Below are 25,475 nucleotides of genomic sequence, written 5' to 3' on the forward strand. Positions count from 1 at the left end.
CAGCTTCAGACATGTGGCCTATATATCTATGTACGTGTTTGCTTGGTACATTTATGAACCTTTATTATATACAGAAGACCTTAATTTATTTATTTCAGTACATAGCACTGTTCATGCTTATACACTATTATTGTTGTTATTACTTATTAAATTTGTATGCTGCCGTCACCTGCAGGTCTTAGGGTGGTTTGCAGGATAAAACCACAACATAAAAACATGAAATAGACAATAAAATAAATATAATAATAGGCAATAAAAACAAAAACAACCCAATATGATTATATCATCTAGCCTACACTGTACAGATGAGCGGAGGCGGTGGAAACTCAGACTCAAGCAGTGTATTAAATTTTATGATAAAATGAATGAATGAATGAATGAATGAATGAATCTTGGCTATCTACTGCTGTTTCCTGGGAGATCAGGTGCCCATTTCCGCCCTGTGGGCAAGAGGGGAGGAAATGGCTTCAAAATCAGCCCGGAAGTCCCGCCTCCGGCTTGTCTGCGCCTTTGAACTCGGTGGTAAGCGGCCCACCCCGCTTCCTGCGCCTGCGCCACTCGCCTCCTGGGCTGGAGAAACGTGCTTGGAGGGCAGCTGCGTCCAGGTGAGCAGGAGGGGATCTTTGTCTCTCTTTTTTGCAAAAAATAAAAATGGGGATTTAATAATAAGGGGATGGAGCAAAGTTGCTGGAGGGGGCAGAGCTGGGAGGGGGCAGCCTCGTGCATTGCAGATCTGGTGCATTGCAAATAATAATAATTATAATAATAATTATAATAATAATTAATAATAATTTATTTATACCCCGCCCTCCCCAGCCAAGACCATGCTCAGGGCGTCTAACACCAAGTATAAAAACAATTGATCAAAATGCAACTTAAAAACAAGATTAAAATACAACATTAAAATGCAGTCTCATTTCAGTAGGAACTCAAATCAAAAAGAAAGAAAGTAATAGAAAGAAAGAAATAGAAGTGGAAAGAAACTGCAATTGAGTAGATTGGAAGTCTAGCACAAAGGTGGGGCGAGGGGTGGTGGATGGTGATGGGGAAAGGAATTATTTGTGGGATTGAGTGTAGGCATGTTTGAACATTTTTAAGGATTGTATGAAATGTATGTTTGTAGGCTTGCATATTCGCAATATGTGTGTATTAATGCTGAAATATTTTAATAATAAAAACTTTTCTAAATTAAAATAAAATACAACTTAAAACCAGATTAAAATGCAACATTAAAATGCAGCCTCATTTCGGTAGAAACTCAAATCAAAAACTTTTGGGGGATGAAAACGTCAAATCTTCACCAAGGCCAGCTATCCAGACGGGTCCTATGTGGGCCAGAAAAAAGCCAGGTCACTTGCAAGGTCACACCCCCCACCGGTTAGGATAAGGTTTAAAACGTGGCTGCGAAGGTACCCCTTTAAAAGAAAAAAATATATGAGATTCTTTTTGGCTAAGGTAGACTGCGCCTGAGGCAGGAAGCTCTCCTGCCTGGGGAGGCGAGATGGGTGCAAACAGGTCGATGCAAAACAGATCTTTCAAATGCAACAAAATATGACCAGGCTCTTCCTGGAACTGTTAAAAGGCAAGGCGATGGCCTAAAATGCCCCTTTTCCCCATCAACATGCCCCCCACCCCCGGTGACTCAACAAGAAGTTTCTTTTTTAAAAATGCATATAATTTTTTATTAGTTTTTTTTTTAAACATACCATTTTCAACAGTAATTAAACATACTTTTACATCTTATACAATTTTTTGGGCTTCCATCAATCCTGTCTGAAAATTTTCCCATCTAATCTCTTAGTATACATTTCTTACTTTCCCTATTACATCTCATAACTGATATCTCTATTCTTTTTCTACTTTGGAACGTTTCATTTATTTCTCCTTGCAAAACCTCTTGTAGTGACTCAACAAGAAGTTTCAGTGGCTTGAACCTCCCACCAGAAAAGCCCCAAAGCTAAGTTAATTTCTTAACTCTCCCTGCCCCAATAAAGCAGAATAAAGACGTCTTCTCTACACCCCAAGGCCTTTTCTCATAGATTTAGGACAAACTTTTTCCTGCCTAGCACTTAAAAAACACACCTCAGTAGCTATCAGGAAGACAAGGGTTTTTTTTTTGTGTGTTTTAATATTTTGTTGGAATCACCCAGAATGGCTGGGGAAACTCAGTCAGATGGGTGGCTAATAATAATAATAATAATGGTTTTTCAGCTCCGCTTTTATTGTATTTTTTGGCCACAAAAACTGCTTTTACCCCACTCAGTTTTTCCCAAGGGAGTTGCTTGCAGATCCTATCGCTTGCTAATGTTGCAAGCGGAGATCAGGGCCAAATTCCGGTCCGGTTTGTGCAAGGAGATTAATGGGCTGGTGGCAACTTTTTGCAATAGCTATTCTAGTTTCACCTCCACCTTGGAGGTGGGAGGTTCCATCATCGCCCACTGGGTGCCTTTCACAAGCCTTGGGGCCAGGGGTGTCGTAAGCAAAATCTGCCCTTTTTCCTTTATGGGGTATCCAAGAGCCCATATAGAGTCCTTACGTAGGTTCAATGTTGGCTGGGCAGACAAGAATGAATGAATGAATGAATATTTATGTCAGCCATCAGCCATAGCAATAAAACAACAGTGCAGTATACAAAGAATAGAAATAAAAGTCAATTATATAAAATACATTTTGGGGTTTGGAATCAATAGTCAAATGGTGGATCTTCTTCTGATTGCCCCAGCTAAAAACTTTGCAACTGTAATAAACGAAAATCTGCCCTTATTCCCTTATGGGGGACACAAGAGACCTTATAGAGTCCTTTGTAGGTTCTCCATCGGTAGGAGAAAATAGCAGAGGCCAACCAGAGAATATTGAGAAGCAAAGCAGCTAGTAAGCCTGATCTTTATTGATCTGTTGCAACAGGATCTTCACTCACCACACGCAGGAGGGAGGAGGAACCCAGAACAATGGCGCACAAGGCCTTATACTGTATAGACATTTTAAATTCCCTGCCCTGGAGCTCAAGACCACCCTCAGAAACATCATACATACATCACAGAAGGGGTGTAACCTAAGACCACCCCCAAGATACATCATATCTACATCTCAGAAAAGGCGGTCTACAGCAGAAATCTGAGTGCTTTGTTTACCTCCTGTCTGCCAGGTTACCTGTTTAATGGACACTTGATTGGATTGCCTGGGGAGCCTGGCCAGTCTTTTGTAATGATAAATACTTAGTTCCTGGGCCAGGTCACAGCCTCACACCCTATTCATATCTTAAATGTGCCCTTAAGGCAGGATTTGTGAATGAAAAGACAATGGGGAGGCTTTTCCATTTTCCTTTGACCTTGCAGAGAAAACATTTGCTCAGTTTGGGAATTGTTGTAAAGAAAAACCTGCCCTTTTCCCTTATGGGGTATCCAAGAGCCCATCTAGAGTCCTTACGTAGGTTCTCCATCAGTAGGAGAAAATAACAGAGGCCAACCAGAGAATATTGAGAAGGAAAGCAGCTCGTAAGCCTGATCTTTATTGATCTGTTGCAACACGGTCCCCACTCACCACACGCAGGAGGGAGGAGGGACCCAGAACAATGGCGCTCAAGGCCTTATAAAGACTTTTGAAATTGCCACCCTGTAGATCAAGGGACGCGGCTGGCGCTGTGGGTTAAACCACAGAGCCTAGGGCTTGCTGATCAGAAGGTTGGCAGTTCGAATCCCCGCAACGTTGCTCGGTCCCTGCTCCTGCCAACCTAGCAGTTCGAAAGCACGTCAAAGTGCAAGTAGATAAACAGGTACCGCTCCGGTGGGAAGGTAAACGGCGTTTCCGTGCGCTGCTCTGGTTTCGCCAGAAGCGGCTTAGTCCTGCTGGCCACATGACCTGGAAACTGTACGCCAGCTCCCTCAGCCAATAAAGCGAGATGAGCACCGCAACCCCAGAGTCGGCCACGACTGGACCTAATGGTCAGGGGTCCCTTTACCTTTAGATCAAGACCACCCCCGATACATCATACCTACATGACAGAAAAGGCCGTCTAAAACAGAAATTTGAATGTTGTTTTCCCTGTTTGCCAGGTTATCTGCATGCCTTTTCTGATGGTCTGTCACCCATTAAAATGCTGATTACTCAATTCCTGAGACAATGGGAAGGCTCCCTGACCCCCCTCCCTCCTTGCAGGGAAAACATTTGCTCAGTTTGGGAATCAAAATGGTTTCAGGTCGGTCTTCCTGTGCTGATCTATGTATGTGCTTGGTTGGTACACTTATGAACATTTAATATATCTAAGACCTCAAAATTCCTATCACAAGGCCAGGAGTGGGTGTGTGGGGAGGGTGGGCGGCTGGTCAGAGATCATGAGTCTGGCTCCAGAATGCAAACAGGCCAGGATCACGTGCTCGGCTGCAGCCGACTCCTCTCCACGCCTGCAGACAGTGCTGGCCTTGTGCAATGCACCCGTCTCCTGCCAATTGTGGGATGATCTGATCTCTGCCTATCTCGCACGCCTCTTGTTTGCTTCCAATCTTGCTTCCTCCTGCAGGCGGAAAACCGGGACACAAGGACACGAGAGCGAAGGAGGCCATCTCTGCTGCACCTGGACATCAGCATGGCCAGCAGCTACCCTAAGCCGGAGGAGAAGACCTTGCAGACCCTTCGGGATGCTGCCAATCGCCTTCGGATTCACTCCATCCGCGCCACCTGCGCCTCAAACTCTGGGTAATTCACAGGGACCCTGTAATTTTTCTAATTGTGGGATGATTTGGGGAGGTATGGAGGGAGAAGCAATAAGAAGAGTCTGCCAGATTAGGCTAGAGACCAGCAGTTCGAACCCCTGGGATGCAAGGAAGAGGACTTGCCATCACTTCCCTCCCATGCTTCATAAACTATAAAAGAATATTAAAACAATAAAAGAATATTAAAACAATGACCTGCATATGCATGGTAACTACAATAAATTCGAAATATCTTGAACTATACACATAAACTATAATGTGAAATAAAACCGAAGGTACATACTCCATCTATATGGTGAATGGAAAGGTTTAACAACAATTGCTATGGAGCAGTGGTCATAAAGTTATGTTTGCATAAATTTAGGTTTGCACTGACTATTGTTTGCAACACAGGGGTTAAATTCTTTTTATTCGGCCTAGGAACTGGGTTTCACTGCAGTTGCTGTAGCCTTTGGGTTAAAGAGCAGCTTTATTTTACTGGGGTCCTTTGACCACTTGCAACCTGGGAACAGATTAGTATAGAAATATGAGGAATTGAGGGTAGGGAGGTGGAAATATCTAAATTAATGGTTCTTATTAGCCTGAGTGGCACAGAGTTAGAAACAAAAGAGGAATGTAAATGGGTAAAATTGATGGTAATTGCAGCCAGACAGGTTATAGCGAGTAATTGGAAAAATGCAGAAGAGCTAGGGGTGAACCAATGGAGGGAAAAATTGAAAAAGATTAGAATGTCTAACTCATAGCTGTCAACTTTCCCCTTTTCTTGCGAGGAATCCTATTCGGAATAAGGGAATTTCCCTTTTTAAAAAAGGGAAACATTGACAGCTATGATCTAACTGTGAAATGAAAGGGTCTAAGGTCAGTGAGAAGGAGGAGGATTGGCTTGAGAAAATATTGAATTATTTGGGCAGGTTTGAACAATTTGGGGCAATGAAAATGTTAAAGGTTAAATCTTGTGGAGGGAGGAGTGTTAAGGTATATAGAATTGTACATATGGTTGATTTGAATATTGATTATGTATACCCAATGTATCAGCCGCCTGGGGGTTTTCACTGTTTGTTTTCACTGTTTGCGTTTTGGTTGTTGGTTAAAATATATATATATATTTTAATAATCATAATAAAAACTTGCAACCCGGGGCTTGGCATACACTATGCTTAGGACGCAGGCAAGTCCTTGCTTCGCCATGGACTGACTTGGGCAGCTTTCCCTGATCATGGCTGCTACCGGCCTTTGACCAGCGAGGCTGCTCCCTCCTCCTTCCTGTCGCTGCCGTTTTCTCACCGTTTGCCTCCCGCCCTCTCGCTCCAGCCACCCCACCTCCTGCTGCAGTGCGGCCGAGATCATGTCTGCGCTCTTCTTCCACACCATGCGCTACAAGCCGGACCAGCCGGGCCACCGCAGCAACGACCGCTTCGTGCTCTCCAAGGTGAGAAGTCTCTGATGCCGGCCTCTCTTTCGCCCGCTGGGCGCTCCTCCAGATGTCTTGGACTACAATTCCCGTGAGAGAGGGAAAATAATAATAATAATAATACAGTTGTACCTCGGGTTACATACGCTTCAGGTTACAGGCTCTGCTAACCCAGAAATAGTGCTTCAGGTTAAGAACTTTGCTTCAGGATAAGAACAGAAATCGTGCTCCGGCGGTGTGGCAGCAGCATGAGGCCCCATTAGCTAAAGTGGTGCTTCTGGTTAAGAACAGTTTGAGGTTAAGAACAGACCTCCGGAAGGAATTAAGTACTTAACCCGAGGTACCACTGTAGTAATAATAATAATAATAATAATAATAATAATAATAATAATAATAATAATTTATTTATTTATTTATTTATATCCTGCCCTCCCCAGCCAGGCTCAGAGCGGCTAACAACAATAAAAGTAACACAGTTTACATAAAATTACAATCAATTGATTGACATGCATTCTAAAATCCATTCTAAAATCAGTTCAAAATCAAATTAATGTCAACCATTGGGCTAATGTGGATTACCGAAGGAGGGGGTCAGACTGTGCCTTGGCCAAAGGCCTGGTGGAACAGCTCTGTCTTGCAGGCCCTGCGGAAAGATGTCAAGTCCCACAGGGCCCTAGTCTCTCGTGACAGAGTGTTCCACCAGATCGGGGCCACAGCTGAAAAAGCCCTGGCTCTGGTTGAGGCCAGCCTAACCGCCCTGTGGCCCGGGACCTCCAAGATGTTTTTGTTTGAAGACCGTAAGTTCCTCTGTGGGACATACCAGGAGAGGCGGTCCCATAGGTACGAGGGTTCTAGACCGTATAGGGCTTTAAAGGTTAAAACCAGCACCTTAAACCTGACCCTGTACTCCACTGGGAGCCAGTGCAGCTGGTGTAGCACTGGGTGAATGTGATCTCGCAGCGAAGACCCCGTAAGGAGTCTCACCGCGGCATTCTGCACCCGCTGGAGTTTCTGGGTCAGTCTCAAGGGCAGCCCCACATAGAGTGAGTTACAATAATCCAGTCTGGAGGTGACCTTCATGTGGAACACAGTGACTAGGTCAGGGCGAGAGAGGTAAGGAGCCAACTGCTTAGCTTGGCGGAGATGAAAAAATGCCGCCTTTGTTATAGCTGCAACCTGCGCCTCCATGGAAAGGGAAGTGTCGAAGATTACACCCAAACTCTTAGCGGACGGTGCTGGCACTAATTGCGCCCCTGCAAGAGATGGGAGTTGCCCCCCCAATCCCATATCGTCCCGACCCAGCCACAGGACCTCTGTCTTCAAAAAAGCGAAATGAGCAAGTTCACGCTGTGCTGGATGAGGCTGATGGGAATTATAGTCCAAGACATCTTGAGGGGCGCCCAGCGGGCAAAAGCTGACCCTGGCACTGTCCAGGGACCAGAGTGAGCTAGCTGCAAGCAGGTCCCCTCTCTCGTCTCCCCAAAGCCCAAGGGGGTCCCTGGGTTCACCGGCGATTCCTTGCCCTTTGAACATCTTGACCAACATGCCTCTGGTCTTCCCCTTCTGCTGCCTCGCTTGCCGCCTCCCCATTGTTTATTAATTTATTTTCATTTATTAAATTTGTCCGCGGCCCTTCGTTTGTCGATCTTGGGGCAGTTCACATCGTAAAAATGCAGTACAAAAACACACAAACACCACAATGCATTATGAGGGTTGCAAGGAGGTGGTTCCTTCCTCTGGGCAAAGGGTGACCCCTGTTTTTTCTGTGCTTCCTCAACCCCTGAGCAGGGCCACGCTGCTCCTGTGCTCTACGCTGCCTGGACTGAGGCCGGCTACCTCAACGAGTCCGACCTGCTGAAACTGAGGAAAATCGACTGCGACCTGGAAGGCCACCCAACCCCGGTAAGCGCTTTCCTTTGTACGGCTCTGGCTCTCGGTAGTCATAGACTCATAGAGTTGGAATAGACCACAAGGGCCATCGAGTGCAACCCCCTGCCAAGCAGGAAACACCATCAGAGCACTCCTGACATATGGTTGTCAAGCCTCTGCTTAAAGACCTCCAAAGAAGGAGACTCCACCACACTCCTTGGCAGCAAATTCCACTGTCAAACAGCTCTTACTGTCAGGAAGTTCTTCCTCATGTTTAGGTGGAATCTTCTTTCTTGTAGTTTGGATCCATTGCTCCGTGTCCGCTTCTCTGGAGCAGCAGAAAACAACCTTTCTCCCTCCTCTATGTGACATCCTTTGATATATTTGAACATGGCTATCATATCACCCCTTAACCTCCTCTTCTCCAGGCTAAACATGCCCAGCTCCTCATAAGGCATCGTTTCCAGGCCTTTGACCATTTTGGTTGCCCTCCTCTGGACACGTTCCAGTTTGTCAGTGTCCTTCTTGAACTGTGGTGCCCAGAACTGGACACAGTACTCCAGGTGAGGTCTGACCAGAGTCGGTGCTGCGTAATGGGCCCAGTGCTAGAAATTAGTCGGGGGCCCGGCACGTTTGGCAACTGGTGCAGATCCAACTGTGGAGATCTCTGGACGCCAAGTTGGCGACTGACATCTCCCTCTGGCTGGCCCCTCCAGCTTCCTTGAGCCAGGTGAGCAGAAGAGCTTACAGTAGTTATTGAATGCGTAGCCTTTTCCTCCAAGGAGTCCATGATTCAGTCCCCTTCTTGCTCAATCTCCACGCGCTACAATCCCCACAACAAGCCTGTGAAGCAGGTTACGAGGTTAAGGCCTCTTTGCTTCAGAACAGGGGTCAGCAAACGATGCGGCCCCCCAGGCTCGTAAATCCGGCCCATGGAGCCTGCCGCCCACTTGGTCAGTCCCCATGCGCTACGGATGGAAGGTAAAGGGGTCCCTTTATCTTTAAAGCTCTCAGACACAGCTTCTGCTATCCTAGGTAAAGGGTAAAGGGACCCCCGGCCATTAGGTCCAGCCGTGGACGACTCTATGGTTGGGGCGCTCATCTTGCTTTATTGGCCGAGGTGAACAGTGGGTTCAACGGTCAAGAAGGTGGTGTTCTTAAGAATTCTAAGGTCCCAAATACAGTGGTGCCTCGCAAGACGAAAAGAATCCGTTCCGCGATTCTCTTCGTCTAGCGGTTTTTTCGTCTTGCGAAGCAAGCCCATTGACAGCTTAGCGGATTAGCGCTACAGCGGTCTAGCGGCTTTCAGTGATCAGCTGTTAAGCGGCTTATCAGCGGAACAGCTGATAAGCGGCTTAGCGCCTTAGGAAAAGGGGGTAAAAAGCGGAAAAAACCCGCGGGGACTCGCAAGATTTTTTTCGTCTTGCGAACCAACCCCATAGGGAAATTCGTTTTGCGAAGCGCCTCCAAAACGGAAAACCCTTTCGTCTAGCGGGTTTTCCGTCTTGCGAGGCGTTCGTCTTGCGGGGTACCACTGTATAAATGTTCATAAATGTACAAGGCAAACACATAAATAAGCATATAAACCACATACCTGAAATAGTAAAGGTAAACTGACCCCTGAGCATTAGGTCCAGTCGTGGCCGACTCTGGGGTTGCGGCGCTCATCTCGCTTTACTGGCCGAGGGAGCCAGTGTACAGCTTCCGGGTCATGTGGCCAGTGTTATGTAGTGTAGTTTCACCCTGGGCCAACAGGGGGATACTGTATATAGTTTTCACTCAGGTCTGTAGATAGTTTTCACTCAGGTCCGCGGCAGTTATTTTAGGCGGGAACTCTGGGCTGTTGTGGTTACAATGTGACAGCCGGCTGCCTATAAATACAGGCCGGCTGAGCTGTTCACTGTCAGTTCTATTCCAGCTTACCATAATAAAGAGCTACTTGAAGAGATCGCTGTGCCGGCTGCTATGTCAACCCACGACTTAACACTGGCGACGAGGATGGGATAGATGGACATCAGAGCACAGCCAGATGCGGCCAGCCTCTGAACTGAGCTGAATCACTGAGCTGAATCACAGAGCGAAATCACTGAGCGAAATCACTGGGCAGAACCAGTTCAGAGCTGACTGTTCTGGCTAGAGCACTGTGTTCCATCCATCGCCCTTCACGCCGGCATCGGAATCATGGCTTCACTTGTGCCTCTACCGCCGTTTGCGCCAGCCTCTGAATCATGGGACTCCTACCTCGCTCGGTTCGACTGCTACCTCCAAGCCAACGAACTGACAGCAGTATCACAGGATCGGAAGCGGGGCCTATTCCTCAGCCTCTGTGGGCCTGAGGTGTTTGAGACGGCCCGAGCGTTGGTTGCGCCTGAAGCAGTCCAGGCATCACCATGGGACACGATCCAAGAGAAGCTCCGCAACCACTACGCACCAAAGCCGTCCAAGATTGCTGCCCGCCATGCGTTCTACCACAGGAACCAGGCAGAGGGGGAGTCAATCAACAACTACACCACCGCCCTGCGACAGGCTGCAATGCACTGTGAGTTCCGAGACTTAGACGATGCCCTGATGGATCGAATCGTCTGCGGGGTCCGGGACATCCATCTGCAACGGCGTCTCCTAGCCAAGCCAGACCTCACGCTACAGAAAGCCATTGAGGAGGCTGTGGCCTCAGAAGCTGCTGAACGCTCCGCTCAGGAGATCCGCAAGTCCAGCAGCCTGCGTCTTGCTAGGGAGCCCGTTCCGGTGCATCATGAAGAGGCCAGCAGTGAGGAGGCATCCTCCAGTGAAGACGATGATGTGCACCAGACAAAGCGGGAGCGCAGGAAGTTCCAACAGAAGTCCAAGGGCCAACCGGAATGTGCTGGCTGCGGAGGCAACCATTCCCGTGCCAAGTGTCGATTCAGAGACGCCATCTGTAGGAGGTGTTCCAGAAGGGGCCACATCGCTAAGGTCTGCCGATTGGCTCCGTCTGACACCCCCCCTTCATCGACTCGCAAGTCCAAGTCTTCACTCCAGTCTGCCAAGGAAAGTTGTTTCGCTCTCACCAACTGCCGCTGCCCGTCTGGAACCACAATTGGCCAAACCGACTCGCCTACGAGACGCAAGCTGAACGTCACGGTGCTCATTGAAGGAGCTCCATGTGACATGGAGATCGACACCGGGTCTGCCCTGTCCATCGTGTCATGGAGCACCATCAAAAGACTGGTACCCAGAGTGTCCAAAAGGCAACTCGACTCTCACCGCGTACACCTGAGAGACTACCAGGGAAACGACGTTCCCGTGGTAGGCGTTGGCCGGTTCCGGATCGCCTTCAAGGATTTTTCGGGCCTGCTCCGGTTGGTGGTGGTCGAAGGTCAGCGGCCAAGCCTCCTAGGGCTAGACTGGTTTGATGCCCTCGGCCTGGAAGTCACCGGCATCAACTGCATCTCTAACGCAGAGACTGAGGGTCTGGTCAAAGACTTTGCCGAGGTTTTTGACGGCACCTTGGGCCAATATACAGGTACGCCCATCTCCTTTAGCCTGGATCCACAAGTCGCCCCCATCAAGCTAAAGCCACGCCGGGTTCCCTTTGCTCTCAAGGCTAAGGTGGACGAACAACTGGACAAACTGATCGCCCAAGGAGTTTTGGAGCCGGTTGACCACGCAAAGTGGGAAACCCCCATCGTCACGCCTGTCAAGCCAGATGGGTCGGTGAGAATCTGCGCTGACTACAAGTGCACGATCAACAAGGCACTTCAGCAGCACGCTTATCCGGTTCCTGTTGTCCAACACCTGCTGCATTCCCTGGGTGAGGGTAAGGTCTTCGCTAAGCTGGACCTTGCCCAAGCCTATCAACAACTGCCAGTCGATGATGCCACTGCTGAAGCCCAGACGATCGTCACCCACCGGGGGGCATTCCGTTGCCGCCGGTTGCAGTTCGGGGTGAGTGTGGCTCCTGGCATCTTCCAAGGCCTTATGGAGCGTCTCCTGCAAGGGCTTCCGGGCGTGGTACCATATTTTGATGACGTCTTGGTGTCTGCAGACTCACACCAGCAGCTGTTCGAGCGCCTCCGTGCCGTGCTGACCAGGTTCCAGGAGGCCGGGCTCAAGGTAAAAAGGGAGAAGTGCCAGATCGCCGTTCCACAGGTAGAGTTCCTGGGCTATCTTATCGATGCCTCCGGTCTTCATCCAACCACATCCAAGATCCGCGCTATCCAGCAGGCCCCCACTCCAAAGAACAAAACGGAGTTGCAGGCGTTCCTGGGGCTGCTGAACTTTTATAACATGTTCCTGCCCCACAAAGCCACAGTGGCTGAGCCTCTTCACCGACTCCTTAGCACTAAGACGCCTTGGGCCTGGGGTCATCGGGAGACGGCGGCCTTCAACGCGGTCAAGGCTCTCCTTTCTTCGGACAGTGTGCTGGTACAGTACAGTGAATCCAGGCCGCTGGTCCTTGCCTGCGACGCCTCACCTTTTGGCATCGGGGCTGTCCTTAGTCACCGTTTTCCAGATGGAAGAGAAGCACCGCTCGCCTACTTTTCCAGGACACTATCTCCGACGGAACGGAATTACAGCCAGCTCGACAAGGAGGCATTGGCACTTGTGGCTGGAGTGAAGAGGTTTCATGAATACCTCTATGGCAGGACTTTTGACCTCATCACTGACCACAAGCCACTCCTGGGCCTCCTCGCCGGTGATCGTCCAACTCCACCGGTCCTCTCACCACGCATGCTGCGATGGACTGTTTTCCTGGCTGCCTACCACTACCGGCTCATCCACCGCCCGGGGAAATCGATGGGCCATGCCGACGCCCTCAGCCGTTGCCCTCTTCCAGCATTTGTGGAAGACCCGGCTCCAGCTTCATCGCTCCTTCTGATTGAGGATCTTCCGGCAGCGCCTGTGTCGGCTGCCACTGTGGCCTCCGCATCTGCCCAGGATCGCACCATCAGCCGGGTGCTCAACTGGGTGTGGAGGGGGTGGCCACAAGGGCCCTTTGCATCGGAGTTCCAGCCCTTCGCAACCAGACAACATGAACTCTCAGCTCATCGCGGCTGTCTGCTGTGGGGAGACCGCGTCGTGATTCCCCAGGGACTCCGTCAGCGCGTCCTGGAGGCTCTGCACGTTGGCCACCCGGGAATTGTCAAAATGAAGGCGTTGGCTCGGTGTTACGTCTGGTGGCCTAATATGGACGATGCCATCACTGCCTGGGTGTCCGCCTGTCAAGCGTGCCAGGAGTCGAGGCCTGCACCACCGGCAGCTAAGGGATACACGTGGGAGACGCCAAAGACACCCTGGTCGAGGGTGCACATCGATCTGGCTGGCCCCTTTCACGGCCGGACCTTTATGGTAGTGGTGGACGCCTATTCCAAATGGCTGGAGGTCGCCCTGATGCCCTCCACCACTACCGAAGCTGTCATCCGGGTGCTGCGAGGCCTGTTTGCAACGCATGGGTGTCCTGATGTCCTTGTCTCTGACAACGGACCGCAGTTCACATCAGGCACGTTTGAGCGGTATCTTTTGGGACTGGGAATTCGCCATGCCCTAACGGCACCCTTTCATCCATCCAGCAACGGGCAAGCGGAAAGAATGGTGCGCTCGACAAAAGAGGCACTGGCGCGCCTGGACCGGGGAGACTGGCATGAGCGGGTCGCCGAATACTTGTTCGCGCAACACATCACCCCTCATGCGGCCACAGGGAGGAGTCCTGCGGAACTGCTTATGGGCCGCCGCCTCAGGTCACCGCTCGACCGGCTACACCCAGACTTTGCCGTGGCTGAACCCCCAGGCTGTGCCAACGCACCACGGTCATTTGTCCCAGGAAACCAGGTCTTTGCCCGGAACTATGTGGGGGACATCCCTTGGGTGCCAGCCACAGTAGTGGGAGTCACTGGACCTCGCTCGTACCAGGTGGCACTCGAAGACGGGCGCTTGTGGCGACGGCACATAGACCAACTTAGGCGCAGGGTTGGGGACTTGGACACTACCGAGGTGCCCCCAACTGCGCTTGCGGCTCCAGAAGAGACACGTACAGATGGCGAGGCTCCACCTACACCTCCCTCGCAAACTGCCAGCGTGGAGCCGAACCAAGCCGTCTCAGAACAGACTCAGACCACTCCACTTGCGGAGGCTCCACTCACAGCAGCGGATCCAGGGGAGTTGGTTCCAACGCCACCTAGGGTCGCACCACAGCCTCAGCGAGAACTGTGTGGCCCTCCGGACTTGGCTACCAGTCCCCGGCGGTCTGGCAGAGTTTCCAAGCGCCCAACTCATTTAAAGGACTATGTTGTTGGACAGGTATCACTGTTGGTCTAAGTATGGGAAATGTAACCGATATGCTTTTGTGCCTAATTGAACCATTACGCGTAGTGCTGTATATAAGGAAACCATTACGATTGTAACTAACGCCTTATCTCGGTGGGGAGGGGTGTTATGTAGTGTAGTTTCACCCTGGGCCAACAGGGGGATACTGTATATAGTTTTCACTCAGGTCTGTAGATAGTTTTCACTCAGGTCCGCGGCAGTTATTTTAGGCGGGAACTCTGGGCTGTTGTGGTTACAATGTGACAGCCGGCTGCCTATAAATACAGGCCGGCTGAGCTGTTCACTGTCAGTTCTATTCCAGCTTACCATAATAAAGAGCTACTTGAAGAGATCGCTGTGCCGGCTGCTATGTCAACCCACGACTTAACAGCCAGCATGACTAGGCCACTTCTGGTGAACCAGAGCAGCGCACGGAAACGCCGTTTACCTTCCCACCGGAGTGGTACCTATTTATCTACTTGCACTTTGACATGCTTTCGAACTACTAGGTTGGCAGGAGCTGTGACCGAGGAACGGGAGCTCACCCTGTCGCGGGGATTCGAACCGCCGACCTTCTGATCGGCAAGTCCTAGGCTCTGTGGTTTACAGCAGCAAAAACAACAAAACAGCCAGGAGAAAGCGGCGACATGTTGCTTCTCCTTCGCAGCCAAAACAGAAAATAAAAGTAACTTCCCCTTCGTTCGTGCAGCGCACCCTGGGGAGAGGACGCCATGTCCCTTGAGCTACTAACCCTGTGAGCTCTGGGACTTCTCACATTTATATTTTTCAAAATATAGTCCAGCCCCCCACAAGGTCTGATGAAATTTGGAACCTGTTGGGTGTGTGTTGCTGGTGGAGCGGCCAGGAAAGCGCCTTGCACTCTGATCCAGAACAGTTCGGGAACAAAGGATCAGGACCTTGCAGGGCTAATTGGTTTGCGATGGTATCCTCACCCCATGTTTCTCTCACTTTTTTTCTCCCGCGTTTACAGAGGCTGCCTTTTGTGGACGTGGCCACGGGTTCGCTGGGACAAGGCCTGGGAGCTGCCTGTGGCATGGCCTACACTGGGAAATACTTTGACAAGGCCAGGTGAGGAACTTACTGGGGAAACTGGGAAGATCCACCCGGCTGGAGCGCCATGTGACAATTCCAAACGCTTTCTGTGGTTCGGCACAAGTAAACAGTCGGCGTAATTGATATAAACTGTGCGTAATTTATATAAACAGCTCCCCTCAGTCAGATACAGTGGGACCTTGGCTCTCAAACTTAATTCGTTCCAGAAGTCCGTTCAAAAACCGAAGCGTTCAAAAACCAAGGTGCACTTTCCCATAGAAAGTAATGCAAAGCGGATTAGGGAAGTTTTTAATGTCTGACGCTGTATTGTTTTTAATATTCGGTTGGAAGCCACCCAGATGGGTGGGGTATAAATAATAAATTATTATTATTATTATTACATTAATCCATTCCAGGCTTTTATAAACAACCCCTAAAACAGCAATTTAACATGAATTTTACTCTCTAATGAGGCCATTGATCCATAAAATGAAAGCAATAATCAATGTACTGTACTATAAAATAAATAACACAGTAATGTAGGGAGTCTTCTCTTCTCATGAGGTGGCCAAAGTCTTGGAGCCTCAGCTTCAGGATCTGTCCTTCCAGTGAGCACTCAGGGCTGATTTCCTTCAGAATGGAGAGGTTGGATCTTCTTGCAGTCCATGGGACTCTCAAGAGTCTCCTCCAGCACCAGAATTCAAAAGCATCCATTCTTCGGCGATCAGCCTTCTTGATGGTCCAGCTCTCACTTCCATACATCACTACTTGGAAAACCATAGCTTTAACTATACAGTGGTACCTCGGGTTAAGTACTTAATTCGTTCTGGAGGTCCGTTCTTAACCTGAAACTATTCTTAACATGAAGCACCACTTTAGCTAATGGGGCCTCCTGCTGCCGCCATGCCACCAGAGCATGATTTCTGTTCTCATCCTGAAGCAAAGTTCTTAACCCGAGGTACTATTTCTGGGTTAGTGGAGTCTGTGACCTGAAGCGTATGTAACCCGAGGTACCACTGCACGGACCTTTGTCGGCAAGGTGATGTCTCTGCTTTTTAAGATGCTGCCTAGGTTTGTCATTCCATCTAATTTACCATCCTCCATTATATCCAGAATCATTGCAAAAGTTATTTGAAGCCTGCCTCAAATAACTCAAGACCTCAGTGATCTTTCAAGCATGTTCTATATTTGTCCCTTTCTTCGTTGAAGTTTTGACCCTCCTGTTTTCTGATTTTCCCGGTTAATCCTGCCACCTCTGCGTAGTCCGCGAATTTCATCTGCCAGGACCTCTCTCCCTTCTCGCCTCCTTAAGAATAATAACATTATTGTGCGAGTACTTGGAGCTTGCAAAGCTGACAGCTGCAATAAGAGATAAACCTAAAAAGATGGTGAAAGAAAACTGGGAATGTTTAAATAATTATCTAGGGTTCATCAAGAAAGACCTGGTTATATTTAGAATGATACCACATAGGGAAATCTTCCCTGATACCAAGATGAGGGATTCTGTGGAATGCAGATAGAATTGATAAGAATAATGATCTATTGTAACCTTGATGGAAGCGTACAAATGGCTTATCTTCCTCTTTTTTTCTTTTTTTCTTTTTTCCCTTTTCTTCTTTCCCCCCCCCCCTCCTCCTTTCCTTTTTCTTTTTTTCTTTCCCATAATGGCTTATGTTTTATGCTGTGTACTTTGATATTTTTGTAGTTTTTTAGCTTTTTTCATCATCATCATCATTATTATTATTATTAAGGAATTTTCTTTTGTAATTTTGGTTGTCTATATTTATATGTATTTGTTTAAAGCAAAATAGAAGTATATAACAACAACAACATTAATTTTGTTATTTATATCCTCGCTTCCTTGGGCCCTGACCTTCCTCCCTCTCCCCCCAGTTACCGCGTGTACTGCCTGCTGGGCGACGGCGAGAGCTCAGAGGGCTCGGTGTGGGAAGGTCTGGCCTTTGGCTCCCAGTACCAGCTGGACAACCTGGTGGCCATCTTCGATGTCAACCGGCTGGGGCAGAGTGAGGCCGCCCCCCTGCGCCACGACATGGAGGTCTACCGCAAACGCTGCGAGGCCTTCGGGTGAGTAAGCGCCGCCGACTGCTTCTGTCTTCAAACCTCCTCTTTGTGGCAACGGCAGGCGACAGTTCCCAGACTTCCTTCTCCTGGCTGCCCTTCCAGAGCAAAATTTTGCGTGTGAATTTTTTAGTCCTAGGAAATGGTTTGGAAAGCACAACTCCGGTTGTCCTCGGTATCGCTTGATTTCTTGTTTTGAAAAGATACCGGTCCATATTCTGCCAGTTTTTAGAAGAATGTGTTTTAAACGGGTAAAATGAATGGTAATTGCAGCCAGACAGGTTATAGTGTGTAGTTGGAAAAATACAGAAGAGCTGGGGGTGAACCAATGGCAGAAAAAACTGAATAATGTTATAATTTTAGAATACCTAACTATGAAGATACATAGAATGAAAGGGTTTAAGGTCAGTGAGAAAGAGGAGGATTGGTCTGAGAAGATATTGAATTATTTGGGTAGCTTTGAACAATTTGGGGCAATTAAAATGTTAAAAGTGAAATAAACCTTGTGGAGGGAGGAGTGTTAAGGTACATATAGTTGATTTGAATATGTTATTATTGAATATTACTGAATATGTATATTATTGAATATGTGGACCCAATGTATCAGCTGCCTGGGGGGTTTCACTGTTTGTGTTTTGGTGGTTGGTAAAAAATATAATATATATATTTTTTAAAGAAGGTTGATAGAATATAAAATTTTGTACTTGTGTGTTTCTTTCTTTCTTCTTGTTCCCCCCCTTTCCCCCCCTTCTCTTGAGACATTAGCTTTGTTTGGTTTTTATTGTACTACGTGTTGAAAACCTTAATCAATAATAATAGAGAATCTTCCTGCCACACTTGCTATCCTCTCCTGCCTCACCTTTTGGGAACCGCTGAGTTAAGGCGAACTCGTCTGCTGGATCCGGCCAACGGCATCCTGTTCTTGCAGCTGCCAGCCAGATCTGGGAAGCCTAAAGCTGACCTCCTTCCCTTCTTCTTCCAGGTGGAATACGTACGTTGTGGATGGGCATAAGGTGGAGGAGTTGTGCCAAGCCCTGTGGCAAGCCAACCAGCAGAAGGGGAAGCCCACCGCCATCGTGGCCAAGACCTTCAAAGGGCGGGGAATCGCAGGTGAGCCTGTGGTCCCTTTGTCCTGTGGGGGGTGAAGGAGGGGACCTGCTTGCGGCAGTCATTCTGGTCCCTGGACGGTGCCTGGGTCAGCCTTCGCCCTCTTGGCACCCATCCAGGTGTCTGGGACTACAACTCCCATCATCCCTGACCAACGCAGTGTGACTGTTCCTCAGTTGGATCTTTTTTTTACATAGCGGTATTTTATGTATTGCGACGTGGCTGTTACTTCTATTGGTCATGATCCAGTAATGCTTTATTGTAATCATTGAGAGGGATTTCCTGCTGATTTATGACCTGTTGTTCTTTTGAGACTTAACTTTATCGCATAATATTATATATTAAATGCATTATGGACCGTTACCTTATTTAATGGAAGTTGCTTGTTTTAAAGTCATCTTTTTTATTATGATTTATTTGCTGTTGTTTTTTAAATAATTTTTATTAATTTTTCCATTTAAACATATCTAATCACATCATTATTATCCAGTTTACTTCTTGGGCTCTTTAGAGCCTACCAACTTCCTTCCCTCCCACCTCTTGCCTTTCAAAGTTAACCTTTATATCCCAGCGTTTTATACATTTTCCAGTTCTAATATAACTCATTGCAAAATGCCTCAAAATTTAAATAAATGTAGAAAGGTAAAAAATTCCTCGTTATAAGTCTTCAGATAACCCTACTAGTCTTTTTAATTTCTTACAATGGTCTTTTGTTATGATTTATTTGCATCATCGTAGGATGCGTCGGTCTTTGTTGTATGTTTCGCTGTTTCTATAATTCTCAAACCGCCTTGTCTATAGCAATGCAGAAAGGCAGCGTACGAATTAAGAGTGAAATGCAATGGAAAAACAACGATGGGAGTTGTAGTTTCAAACACCTGGAGGTGCCCGGTTGGCAAAGTCTGACTCCCTGAGTGTTCTCTTGCCTCAGGTGTGGAAGATGCGGACAACTGGCATGGGAAGCCCATGCCCAAGGAGAAAATGGAGTCCATCATCAACGCTCTCCAGGGCCAAATGCCGGCCAATAAAGTTTATACCATCCTTCCGCCGGCCGGAGACGTAGCCCAGGTCACCACTGAGGAGATCAAGATGCCGTCTCCACCCGCTTTCAAAATAGGGGAAAAGGTACTGCCGGGGCAGCCAGTTAGAATCATAGAACTATTGAGCGCTTCCATCCATGAAAGAATGGCAAATTAAATTTTGTGAAAATGCCGTATTTTTTGCTCTATAAGACTCACTTTTTCCCTCCTAAAAAGTAAAGGGAAATGTGTGTGCATCTTATGGAGCAAATGCAGGCTGCGCAGCTATCCCAGAAGCCAGAACAGCAAGAGGGATTGCTGCTTTCACTGCGCAGTGATCCCTCTTGCTGTTCTGGCTTCTGAGATTCAGAATATTTTTTTCCTTGTTTTCCTCCTCCCAAAACTAGGTGCGTCTTATGGTCTGGTGCATCTTATAGAGCGGAAAAAAACGGCATACCGTATTTTTCGCTCCATAAGACGCACTTCTCCCCTCCTAAAAAGTAAGGGGAAATGTGTGTGAGGCTTATGGAGCGAATGCCTCGTAGAAAAGCCTGCAGGAGCCGCGGATGCTTTAAAGAGTGCGCCGCTCTTGGGGGCTTTTCCCCAGGAGGGAGAAGGGAATGACTGGCCGCGTCAGTCCCTTCTACCTCCTCATAGAAAAGCACACAAAAGCTGTGCACTCTTTAAAGGGTCCACGGCTTCTGTGGGCTTTTCTATGATGTGGGGGAATTCCCCCACCTCCCGGTAAAGCCCCCAAGAGCCACACTCCCTTTCACGAGCCATGTGGAGCATGTGTGCGGCTCTTGGGGGCTTTTCTCTCCTGAGAAAAAGCCTGCAAAAGCCGCACACATGCTCCACGCGGCTCGTGAAAGGGAGCGCTGAGCAGAGCCTGGGACGCATACAGGTTCTGCTCAGTGCTCCCTTTAAAGAATATTTTTTTCTTGTATTCCCCTTCTAAAAACAAGATGCGTCTAATGGTCAGGTGCGTCTTATGGAGCGAAAAATATGGTATATAGTACATCTGGCAAGACTCACAGCATTCATAAGGGGACAATCAAACTAAAAATTATTAAAAGAATGGGGATGTGCTAAAGAGTATATGAAAAAACATTGTTCTGGAGTAAGCATATTGGTATGTAACGAATGAAGCTTTGCAGGGTTAAAGAAAGAGAAAAATGGTGCAGAAAGTATAAAGATAGAAGTAATCTATATTAGACACAACAACTTAGAAAGAGTAAAAATTTCAAAGTCTTAGAACAAAGGAAGGAAGTCAATATGTGTATATGTACATAATGATTAGAATGATGATATGGTTTTATTTGTAGATGTTTGTTTTTGTTTTTTGTTTGTGTTTTTCCCCCCTCTTGTGTTTTGCTTCCCCCCCCCCGTTTGTACTGTTTTATTTTGGATTTGTACTGTTTTATTTTGGTTTTGGATTTGTACTGTTTTATTTTGTTTTGTGTTTTTTCTCGTGTTTTGCTTTCCCCCCTTGTTTGTACTGTTTTATTTTGGATTCAATGTTTGTATTTTTTGTTGTAATTTTGCCTTGAAAAAAAATTGGGGAAAAAAGAACTATTGAGCACTTATGGCCTTCCTTGCTGTCTAACTCCACAATTCCACAGTTACAAAAAGTCCCAAACGCTGTGCCCTTTCCTCACAGGAAAACACCTCCGTACCTGCTGAGAGCAGGTGTGTGCCTTGACGGCCGAACGCAGGTGCCTTTGAGGGGCCTCTGACGTGGTTAACCTTCTCCTGTTCCTCCCCCCAGATGGCCACTCGCAAGGCCTACGGCTTAGCCCTGGCCAAGCTGGGCAGTGCCAGCCCTCGCGTGGTGGCCCTGGATGGCGACACGAAGAACTCGACGTTCGCCGAGCTGTTCAAGCAAGCCCACCCGGAGCGCTACATCGAGTGCTTCATCGCCGAGCAGAACATGGTGAGCCTGCAAGGGGGCGTCTCCGGGTGAAGAGCGCGGGTGCCGCCACCTTAATTTATTTATCGCCCACCCTTCATCCTCTGATCCGGGAGGCAGGTGACAGCATTAAAACGCAAGTAGGTCCAGCTCTGAGGGCCTGGCAGCGGTTCCCCCGCTGCAAGAAGCGAAGTTACAGGGCCTTTTTGGTAGTGGCACCTGCCCTATGGAACACCCATCAGATGTCTAGGAGATAAATAACTACACAGTGGTTGCTCGGGTTGTGAATGTGATCCGTGCGGGATGCATGTTTGCAACCCGCGTCTGCGCGTGTGTGGGTTGCAATTTGGCGCTTCTGCACATGCGCAAAGTGCGATTTAGCGCTTCTGCGCATGCGCGACTGCCAAAACTCGGAAGTAACCCATCCTGGTACTTCCAGGTTTTGGCAGTCCGCAACCCGAAAAATCGCAACCTGAAGCGGCTGTAACTCGAGGTATGACTGTATAAGTTTGAGAAGACATCTGAAGAGGGAAGTTTTTAATGGTTGCTGTTTAACAGTGTTGTTAATATTATACGCAGCCATATGGGTGGCATATACCGCGTTTTTCCGTGTATAAGACTAGGTTTTTTAATCAAAAAAATTCGGTTTAAATTTTTTTAGATATGCTTTGAGAGAGTCTTTGAACCTCTTTTGTTGACCACCAGCATTACGCTTTCCATTTTTAAGTTTGGAATAGAGTAGTTGCTTTGGAAGACGATCATCAGGCATCCGCTCAACACGACCAGTCCAACGAAGTTGATGTTGAAGAATCGTCGCTTCAACACTGGTGATCTTTGCTTCTTCCAGTACACTGGCATTAGTTTGCCTGTCTTCCCAAGTTACTACTACAGTTATACCTCATGTTACGTTTGCTTCAGGTTGTGCGTTTTCAGGTTGCGTCCCGCGGCGACCCGGAAGTAACGGAACGGGTTACTTCCGTGTTGCGCCGCTCGCAGGTGCGCAAGAAGAGAAGAAGAAGAGTTTGGATTTGATATCCCGCCTTTCACTCCCCTTCAGGAGCCTCAAAGCAGCTAACATTCTCCTTTCCCTTCCTGCCCCACAACAAACACTCTGTGAGGTGAGTGGGGCTGAGAGACTTCAGAGAAGTGTGACTAGCCCAATGTCACCCAGCAGCTGCATGTGGAGGAGCGGAGACGCGAACCCGGTTCCCCAGATTACGAGACTACCGCTCTTAACCACTACACCACACTGGCTCTCATTTTCAGTTGCGCTGATTGTGCATTTTCAGGTTGCGTCCCGCGGCGACCCGGAAGTAAGGGAACGGGTTACTTCCGTGTTGCGCCGCTCGCAGGTGCGCAAAATGACGTCATGCGCAGAAGTGGCAAATTGCGACCTGCGCATGCGCAGAAGAGGGTTGCGTTCTTTTCAGGTTGCGAATGGGCCTCCGGAACGGATCCCGTTCCCAACCAGAGTTACCACTGTACTCTTATTATTACTCTTATTGTTATTATTGCTACTGCTACTGCTACTGCTAACCTTGTTTTGCGCTGTGCAGGTCAGCGTGGCCCTTGGCTGTGCCGCCAGGAACCGCATGATCCCCTTTGCCAGCTCCTTCGCGGCGTTCTTCACCCGGGCGTTCGACCACATCCGGATGGCGGCCATTTCCCACGCCAACATCAAGCTGTGTGGGTCCCACTGTGGGGTTTCCATCGGTATGTATGGGGCCTGATGTGCAAGGCCTGCTTGCCTTACTTATAGCACTTACGGCCTTCCTTGCCTCAGAGGAGCTTGAGGGGGGCATTCGTGGTTCTTTCCTCTCCCCACCGCTTGTCATTACAACAACCTTGTTTATTTTTAATATTTTAATATTTTTTATTTTTTAAAAATTACATATATTTATTTTATTAAAATAATTCAACATTAACACATACATATTCCGAGTATACAAACAAACATACATTTCATACAACCCTTAAAAATATTCATACATACCCACACTCAATCCCACACATACTTCCTTTTCCTTGTGTTAGACGTCCAATCTACTCAATTGCAATTTCTTTCCACTTCTATTACTTTGTTTCACACACTTCTAAACCAACTTTCTGCTTCTTTTTCTGTCACATATTGTTATCCATCTTATTTAGTGTTTCAGCATTTATAACGGAACTTGTTTATTCTAATAGGAGTTCTGATTTTTCAATATGATTTTGCAAATATCCTTTAAGCACCTTCCAGTCCTTGTCTATCTTCTCTTTTGAGATCCTTCCGATTTCTCCCATTGTTTTGGATATATTGTAATACTCCAGTAGTTTGCCAAGCCTCTCTATTTTTGTCGGTGTTATACCACTTTTCCAATTTTTGGAAATTGGAAAAGTCATTACAACAACCTTGCGAAGTAGGTGCAGCTGAGAGGCGGTGCCTGGTCCGCAATCGCCCAGCGAACTTCATGGTGGGTGAACGACAGCTCAGGAGCTGCATGCGGCCCCCAGCCTCACATTATGTGGCCCCCGGCGCCCCATTCCACCACCAAGCAAGAGTTCCTTCCTTCCATCCTGTTTGTTTTCTTGTTTTCCCCTTTTAAAGTGCGGCCCCTTCTATCTTCGTAGTTTCAGAAAAGCACATGGGCATAAATATAATTTGGACTAAAATTTGGTCTTTTTTATTTTAGTTTTTTATTTTAATTGGAATATTATGATTGGATATATTAATTGGATGTTTTTTATTGGAAAATCAATAAAAGTGATTTTTTTTTTAAAAAAAGAAAAGCACAGGGGCTAAGATTATTTTGCTGTAAATGAACTGATGTTGGTTATCAGTGACTAGCTGTTGAGAGGGGGCGCCTCTCTGGGCCGGAGGTTTGTCTCATGTGCTCTCCCCTGTTTCGTATTTTTTAAAAAATATATTTATATCCTGGGTTGGCAAACTGATTTGTTTGCATTTTCCTGTGAAAAACATCAGGAGCGCACCATTGCCCTGAAAGTACAGTGGTACCTTGGTTTGCAAATGTCTTGGTTTGCATACATTTTGGATTACCAGCATGTCAAACCCATAAGTGCGTGTCTTGTTTGCAACCTTTTTTTTGGATTACGAACAAATTTTTTTGGGACGCCCCAGTGGCGAAAGCGCGCCTTGGGTTACAACCTGTTTTGGTTTACAAACGGACCTCCAGAACGGATTATGGTTGTAAACCAAGGTACCACTGTATTTATTATTACTTACAAAAGGATCTTAAAAAGGATACACTGTGAAAAACCTCAAAGGATGTAAAAAGGATACATTGTGAAAAACCTCAAAGCGGTTTGAAAAAAAATAGAAAGCAACAAATTTATCCATCAGGAGAATTGGGAACGGTAGTTTTAAGATTTTTCAGAAGTCACAATAACAGCGGAACAAAACTTTAGACAAGCACCTGAATGGGCTTGTCTAAAAAAAAATTGGTTTTGGCAGCCGCCAAAAAAGAGTACAGTGAAACCTCCTGCCTGACATCAATAGGCAGGGAGTTCCAAAGTCTATGTGCTTCTGCACTAAAATATCTTGTTATTACAAATGCAGAATTGGTATTACGTGGCACCTGTAAGAGTGCCATTCCCACCGATCAAATTGGGGGCATCTCTGGGGTATGGCAATCTTGGAGGTAAAGGTAAAGGGACCCCTGACCATTAGGTCCAGTCGTGACCAGCTCAGGGGCTGCGGTGCTCATCTCACTTTACTGGCCAAGGGAGCCGGTGTACAGCTTCCTGGTCATGTGGCCAGAATGACTAAGCCGCTTCTGGCAAACCAGAGCAGCGCACGGAAACGCCGTATACCTTCCTGCTGGAGCGGTACCTATTTATCTACTTGCACTTTGATGCGCTTTCGAACTGCTAGGTTGGCAGGAGCAGGGACCGAGCAACGGGAGCTCACCCCGTCGCGGGGATTCTAACCACCGACCTTCTGATCGGCAAGTCCTAGGCTCTGTGGTTTAACCCACAGCGCCACCCGCATCCCTTCTGGTAATAATAATAATAATAATAATAATAATTTTATTTATACC

The 25,475-nt window shown here is 47.6% G+C and overlaps 1 protein-coding gene across 1 annotated transcript in view; it reads left to right on the forward strand.

Moving 5' to 3' along the window:
* The first annotated feature begins 522 nt into the window (after positions 1-522).
* LOC114600182 (transketolase-like protein 2) overlaps positions 523-25,475 on the forward strand; it is a 32,248-nt gene continuing 7,295 nt past the window's right edge. Inside the window, exons 1-10 of the mRNA XM_077932680.1 lie at positions 523-605; positions 4,517-4,692; positions 6,021-6,138; positions 7,909-8,022; positions 15,263-15,360; positions 17,218-17,409; positions 18,386-18,513; positions 19,442-19,635; positions 21,298-21,462; positions 22,995-23,151. Coding sequence (XP_077788806.1) covers positions 4,583-4,692; positions 6,021-6,138; positions 7,909-8,022; positions 15,263-15,360; positions 17,218-17,409; positions 18,386-18,513; positions 19,442-19,635; positions 21,298-21,462; positions 22,995-23,151 — 1,276 coding nt within the window. The 5' untranslated portion in view covers positions 523-605; positions 4,517-4,582. The remainder of the gene's footprint in view (positions 606-4,516; positions 4,693-6,020; positions 6,139-7,908; positions 8,023-15,262; positions 15,361-17,217; positions 17,410-18,385; positions 18,514-19,441; positions 19,636-21,297; positions 21,463-22,994; positions 23,152-25,475) is intronic.

Source organism: Podarcis muralis, chromosome 8 (assembly GCF_964188315.1).
Source record: "Podarcis muralis chromosome 8, rPodMur119.hap1.1, whole genome shotgun sequence".
Taxonomy (NCBI): domain Eukaryota; kingdom Metazoa; phylum Chordata; class Lepidosauria; order Squamata; family Lacertidae; genus Podarcis; species Podarcis muralis.